Source organism: Nansenia antarctica (genome assembly GCF_963989245.1).
Source record: "Nansenia antarctica genome assembly, chromosome: 11".
Taxonomy (NCBI): Eukaryota; Metazoa; Chordata; class Actinopteri; order Argentiniformes; family Microstomatidae; genus Nansenia; species Nansenia antarctica.
The window spans coordinates 1,996,778-2,004,277 of record NC_137681.1 but is presented as its reverse complement, the minus strand read 5'-3'; the positions used below and the strand labels follow the sequence as shown (position 1 = coordinate 2,004,277).

At 46.2% G+C, this 7,500-nt stretch overlaps 1 protein-coding gene across 2 annotated transcripts in view; it reads right to left on the bottom strand.

Annotated features, from left to right (window-relative positions):
• The window catches only part of rgs7b (regulator of G protein signaling 7b), a gene marked incomplete at both ends in the record, with an annotated part of 123,838 nt that overhangs the window by 52,663 nt on the left and 63,675 nt on the right, over nt 1-7,500 (bottom strand). The window contains one exon of one of the 2 annotated variants that reach the window (XM_080541531.1): nt 7,039-7,186. In XM_080541531.1, the coding sequence (XP_080397657.1) occupies nt 7,039-7,186 (148 nt within the window). The remainder of the gene's footprint in view (nt 1-7,038; nt 7,187-7,500) is intronic. The other variant, XM_080541532.1, reaches the window with a different exon arrangement.

Below are 7,500 nucleotides of genomic sequence, written 5' to 3'. Positions count from 1 at the left end.
ACTCAGGCTATGCTACAACTGAAGACCCATCAACCCTTCAGGCTACACCTTAACTGCTCCTCCTGAGACATCACTACCCCCCAGCACTGCGTCTCCTAAGACACCTGCTATTCCCCTACACTATGCCTCCTAAGACTTCGACTGCCCCCCCTTGTACTGTCTCTCCAGTGTCTATTAATAAAAAATTAAAATAAATCTTTCTTTCTTCTTCTATCCCGACGACTGCCAATGGCCCCTGGCCTGAGCTAGAATAAGGCGTCTGCTAAATGCCAAAAATGTAAATGTAAAATGTACAACGCCTGGTATCCGTTTGCAAACTTCGTTTGAGAAAGCTGATGAAGTAGCATGTTATCTATGTAAAATGTGACAAACAAAGTCAAAGGAAATGCAACGTTGTGGATTCTAAATGGTAGACAACCTGCACCTCGCTGCCACTGAATAATAACGCGCCCATTGATACTTTGCGCTCCGTGCCAGATAGTGCTACCACTGTGCCAGATAGTGCTACCACTGTGCCAGATAGTGCTACCAATGTGTCAACGTTTCTTTGTCTCAAGTGAGGATAAGGAACTGCGCGTATATCTTATTCTCTCCCCATAGTGATCCGCAACGCCCCCACCCTGGACTCCTTCAAATCAGCCCTCAAAACCCGTCTGTTCACCAAGGCCTTTGGCCCCTAGTCACTGTTTCTGTTTCGCTTTGTTTGTTTTCTGTTTTGTCTGACTGATCATTTCCCTTTAGAATTGTAAAGCGTCCTTGGGTTTTATGAAAGGCGCTATAGTAATCAAAAAGTTATTATTATTATTATTATTATTATTATTATTATTATTATTATTATTATTATAATGAATATCTTGCAGTTAGTATCTCACTTGGAATGTTCCTTTGGTTTATTATATGGTAATTTGGTCATTATATTATGAAGTTACTCTTCCAATTAATGAGACAACAGAAAATATATTATAATAAGTAAAATGCCTAGTTTAATATGATCAGTAGCATAATGATACTGCTGGCTGCACCATAGCCTCTTTCTAAATAGTACAGACATCAGTCTTCACTTAATCTGTTTTAGCCACAACTTCCAAATTCCCAGAGTACTTACTCCTTACGTTCTAATGACTGTTATCTGCTAAATGTCCCCAAAGCTAGCCTCGCACTGAATTCGGCAAGCACTCCTTCATGCACTTTGCACCCGCTGTCTGGAATTCACTACAGAGCTTCTGAACCTGAAGGAACTAATTTCTCTTGGAACATTTAAAAACCTTGTGAGTAACTTGGAATCAGCCTCGTATCGTTCTTGCTCCTGCTTTATATGAAAGTCCCATTATTTCACTCTATTACTCTGACCAGATTGTATTCTGTCTATTTTGTTGTTGTTGATCTGGTGTTGTTTTATTGTGTAATTCTGCTGTTTGTTTTAACTGTTGAAGCTCAATGTTTGAAGCTGCTGTCTTGGCCAGGCTTCCCTCAGAAAAGAGATCATTGTGTCTCAATGGGACCGACCTGGTTAAATAAAGGCTAAATAAAAATAAATAAAATAAATTGTTTATTTTATGTGCCAGTTACATTTTATATTTGGTTCAAGCTTATTCCCTTTTGAAAAGGAATATTGTAATTTATTCAAATGTTACTAGGCATACATGCCTATTTTTCTAAAGAATAACTGTTTATTTCATCAGTCAGTTTTAGATTTGTTTTAAAGTGATATCCTTTTAAGAAAGGGAGCATTAAGTCAGACATCCTACACTCTCAGAGACTCAAGAGATAGTAAAACAGCTGTGTTGACGCTGATAACCTGTGTAGGCCGTGTAAGTCATTTTAACATGTTCAAATGTTAATAGGCACTAGGCAGACATTCTACAACGTGTTCAGAGACTCACAAGATAATAAAACGGCTGTGTTGACGCTGTAAACCTGTGTAGGCTTTTTTCCACACAGAAAATTGATCAGGAATCAATAAGGGAATCAATCGCAAGGGAATGGAGAGGGGAGGAAGCTTGAGCAGAGTGGAGGGCCTCCGTGACAGCAAGGAGAGAGGTCTCAGTGGAGTGGAGGGCCTCCGTGACAGCAAGGAGAGAGGTCTCAGTGGAGTGGAGGGCCTCCGTGACAGCAAGGAGAGAGGTCTCAGTGGAGTGGAGGGCCTCCGTGACAGCAAGGAGAGAGGTCTCAGTGGAGTGGAGGGCCTCCGTGACAGCAAGGAGAGAGGTCTCAGTGGAGTGGAGGGTCTCCGTGACAGCAAGGAGAGAGGTCTCAGTGGAGTGGAGGGCCTCCGTGACAGCAAGGAGAGAGGTCTCAGTGGAGTGGAGGGTCTCCGTGACAGCAAGGAGAGAGGTCTCACTAGAGTGGAGGGCCTCCGTGACAGCAAGGAGAGAGGTCTCAGTGGAGTGGAGGGCCTCCGTGACAGCAAGGAGAGAGGTCTCAGTGGAGTGGAGGGCCTCCGTGACAGCAAGGAGAGAGGTCGCAGTGGAGTGGAGGGTCTCCGTGACAGCAAGGAGAGAGGTCTCAGTGGAGTGGAGGGCCTCCGTGACAGCAAGGAGAGAGGTCTCACTAGAGTGGAGGGCATCCGTGACAGCAAGGAGAGAGGTCTCAGTGGAGTGGAGGGTCTCCGTGACAGCAAGGAGAGCAGTCTCAGTGGAGTGGAGGGCCTCCGTGACAGCAAGGAGAGAGGTCTCAGTGGAGTGGAGGGCCTCCGTGACAGCAAGGAGAGCGGTCTCAGTGGAGTGGAGGGCCTCCGTGACAGCAAGGAGAGAGGTCTCAGTGGAGTGGAGGGCCTCCGTGACAGCAAGGAGAGAGGTCTCAGTGGAGTGCCCACCCTTAAAACCGGATTGGTTGGGTGTCAAGGAGGTTGTTCTGAAGATGGTGATGAGACAGTTGGTTAGATACAGGAGCGTTGAAGGGTCTTAGATAAGCAGGAGAGGAGGGAGACAGGTCGGAGGAGAGGAGAAGGTCAAGTCCTCCAGATGAGAGAAGAAGCTTCTCTGACTGGATGTTGAAGTCACCCAGTAGTGCGAAGCGTCAGTGTGCCGTCATCAGGGAAGGAGCTGAGAAGGACGTCCATCTTGATAAAGAATCGTACCGATAAGACAGAATCGATAATGGCGTCGGTATCGATAAGATCTTATCAATTCCCACCCCTAGACAAGGCCAAGTTGCAGCGGGTGCTACGTTCAGCAGAGAGGGTGATCGGCTGTCCCTTGCCCTCCCTCAACTCCCTGCATGACACCAGGGCTCTGAGGAGGGCAAGGAAGATCATGGCAGACCCCTTCCACCCCGGCCACGGCCTCCTCACCCTGCTTCCCTCTGGAAGAAGGTTGCGGCTGCCTAAGGCACTGAAGGCCCGCCACAGGCTCAGCTTCTACCCCTCAGCCGCCAGGCTGTTAAATGACTCTGGCTTCCCCCCCCCCCCGCCCCCAAGTCTGCCCAGGACTGAACTGGACTCACTGTAAAAAAACTCTGCACTGCACTTTATTCTATACCGCACTATCCAATGCACTGTTGTCTGTCCTGTGTTGTTGTTGTGTTGTCCTGTTTTTTGATATGTGAAAAAAGTATCAACGCACTTGCTGTGGTGACGAAGCAAATTCCTATATGTGTAATGCATAGTGGCAATAAACGTTATCTCAATCTCAATCTCAATCTCAATCTCAATCTCAATCTCAATCTCAATCTCAATCTCAATCTAGAGTAAAGTTACTGTGAGGGAAAAAAATCATCTCCCAGAAAGTGTTTCCCTTCCCCATGTCCCCTAAGGGCCCCCTTACATTTGTCCTCACTCCTTTTCCGCTATACTGTGTCTCCTAAGAGCTCTACAGCCCCCCCGTGTACTGTTTCTCCAATGTCTATAAAAACGACGACTGCCAATGGCCCGTGGCCTGAGCTAGATCACTCTTCCTGCTATGACTGGGGAATTGATGATTCCCTTGCTTAGTCAAATGTATTGATTGTTGAAGTCGGTTTGGAATAAGGCATCTGCTAAATGCCAAAACGGCGGAAGATGGGTAGTGAGAACAAAAGTACAGAGGCCCTTAGGGGACATGGGGAAGGAAAACACTTTCTGGGAGATCATTTTTCTTCCCTCATAATAACTCAGGATTTACTCTAGGGATGGGAACTGATACGATCTTATTGATACCGTACCGATGCCATTATTTCACCTCCGCTTCTACCACCTAAGCCTTATTTAGAGCCGTGAAAACCCCTGGAAGAGAAGTCTGTATTCAGTGAACATAATCACAGAGGGTGGAATCCTTAATTCCAGATCCGCACTCAGTGTGCACAATTTCCACTGACGTCAAATGCAGCAAAGAATTACGCAAATGTCAGAGATACGGGAGCGGACCTTGAGCTAGGATTCCACCCGGAGACAGCTGAGAGTCTAAATGGTAAATGGACTGACTTATCTAGCGCCTTATTCCAAAGTGCTTTACAACGGCCTCTCATTCACCCTTTCACACACACATTCTCACACCAATGGCGGCCAAGCTACCATGCAAGGCGCCGGCCCTGCTCATTGGGAGCAATTTGGGGTTCAGTGTCTTGCCCAAGGACACTTCGACATGTGGCCAGCCGGGGCTCGAACCGCCGATCTGCCGACCTTGCGATCATTAGACGCCGGCTCTACCTCCTGAGACACAGCCACCCCAGTTTAGATATATGTACAGTAAGAGAGATTTCCACTCTTTCACTCAGAATTGACATGTCGTCCCACTGGGGAAAGAGTCGATGCTGAACCACTGTGACCACCGATCTGCTCCACATTAAAGTGTAGTAAAAGGGTTCATCACCAGGGGACTCCTGAAAGCCCTCTCAGGCCTTACTGGGGGCTGAAACACAGACCTTGAGGGCGGGTACATTAGAGTGAGCAACTCCACTGAAAACAAAACAATAACGTAACCAAAAAAACAACTAGTCTAACTCACAAACTCTAACTCCGACATCTTGAATTAGAATTATTTCTTTTCTGGGAGACGTCGAAACGTCTGAGAAACAGGATGTAAAAAGGAGAGGCGACGATTGAGAGAAACTGTTGTGACCTGAGGTTAGTCTGCCCCTGCGGTCCTCTACAGAACGGCATCCTGGGTAATTCTCAAAGCGTTCCTGTTTTTCCAAAGCAGGTTCAGTTTAACTTCTACTGAGCTCGTGTAGAGAGTCCTATCAACCTATCTGTAGAGAGAGACCTATCCTGTAGAGAGTCCTATCAACCTATCTGGAGATAGAGACCTATCCTGTAGCGAGTCTATCAAGCTTGGTTACATAAGACGCGAGGAGGCAGCAGGAATCTGGGCTTCTTTAACTGTTCCCTTCAGACAGAAATGCCAAAGCATGAAAGCCAGCCTCGGAACTCAACCATCCCTTATTATGGGCTCTGTGACGCTCTCTCTCTCTCTCTCGCTCTCTCTCTCTCTCTCTTTCTCTCTCTCTCTGTCTCTCTGTCTCTCTGTCTCTGTCTCTGTCTCTCTCTCTCTCTCTCTCTCTCTCTCTCTCTCTCTCTCTCTCTCTCTCTCTCAGTCCCTCTGGGAGATACAGGTACAGTGTGATGAAAGTTGTTCAGCTGTTCTTTGATGTCGGCTAATTTGCATGAAGGAGTACCTCCATGCTAGAGTGGGGGGTCAATCAAACTGCTCTCTTGAAGGATTTTCTCCTGTATCTCGACCTTCACGCAAGCCACCTTCTGTGTATGTGATCTGCCGTGTTTGAACCCAGGTTGGACTGTGCCATCACAAGGCAGCGTTAGCCCGCTGAGCTTAAGTCTAAGGCTTAGGCATTAGCTTGAGAGGCTAACAAAACAAAAAACATTCGCCTTTAGGTGTCTGGAGATGTGTACATCAGGGCACAGAACTTGTTCAGAACTTTTAATCTGGATCAGAATGATCCCGACTCTTTCCATCTGATCCAGGATCAGATCGAACTGTCTGATTTCCCCCCGTATACGACTCAAAATCAGCCAGACAGATTTGATCCTGGATAACAAAACAAAAATCAACAGGGCCCAGTCCATTAAAATATGTCCTTGTTCTAGCATTCTCCTTCTCGGTCGGATCTGGAGGGTAGATAGATGTTGAGCTCTCAGCTTACAGTGTCACACTTTTAACAAGATTGGAGCGGATAACTGTCTGACAGCGCTCACAGACACTGATCCAATTGATCTGTGTGATTTTTGAAACACATCGCAGGCTTGTTTTGAAAAGCTTGGAGAATTGGGCAACATGTGGGAGTAGCTTTTCAAAACGCTGCGGTTAATATTGTAAATATACTGCTTCTCACCGAGCATCAATAAACAAAACACAGTATAGTAAGAGGTCTTGGTTTTCCTCATCTATGGAACACAATCTCTCTCTCTCTCTCTCCCCCTCTCCGTCTCTCTCTCAGCCTCTCTCTCTCTCTCTCTCTCTCCCTCCCTCCCTCTTTCTCTCCCTCTCTCTCTCCCTCTCTCCCCCCCCCCCTCTCTCTCTCTCTCTCCCTCTCCGTCTCTCTCAGCCTCTCTCTCTCTCTCTCCCTTTTTCTCTCTCTCTCTCTCTAATCATTTTAGCTTTAAGGCTTAGCTTTGCTTTAAAGCTTTAGCTGTGTTGTAATTTACCAGGGACCACAGGCTAATATTGACAGGATCAATCATAAATCTGTAAACCCATAAAACCTCCCACCCCCTCAGAAGGCTAACTCAACCAATCAACAGCAACAACAACAGTCTTTTCAACACATTGGATTCTTGACCCCAGTGACCTTAACGCCAGGATGGGTACTTTTATTGTAATCACACTAGAAAACACTAGAACAGCCGTGTCTTTTTTACCTACTAAAAGAGCCCCTCTTTACAATGCTCAAGCTGCTATTTACACACAACGACCACTAGTTGGCCGCTTGTAAATTTGCCTGCTTCCTACACAGAAAAACTACAAATAGCTTTATACTAGCTTATCCTGATGTGATTTTGAAAATGTAAGGATACTGGGCGGTAGAACACACATATCTAGGAAAGGTCATGAAAGGAGGGTCCTGAAATTTGATCGAGTGCAAAGATATAAAAAAACTATTTACTCACAGTGACCCACGTCTGATTAAGAGTTAAGGAAGGATTGTTCATCTTACCTGAAAAAACACTTGGGATCTTGGATAAAAAACTCTTCACTGTCCGGATGGGAATTCCATTTTTTTCGTCTTGCATACGAGCTATCACATCTTCCATCTGCAAAGGGAATGAGAAAGTATGGTTTAATATGGTTTATTAATACTCTAACTCAACAGTTAAGAAACTCACAACCGTTGAGACGAACATGTTCTCTTCTCTGCCATGGAGTAAGGTGTATAAATGGACAGCACTTATATAACGCCTTATTCCAAAGCGCTTTACAACGGTCTCTCATTCACCCATTCACACACACATTCACACACCAATGGCGAGGTAGTCAAGCTACCATGTAAGGCGCCGGCCGGCCCGCTCATTGGGAGCAATTTGGGGTTAAGTGTCTGGCCCAAGGACACTTCGACATGTGGCCAGCC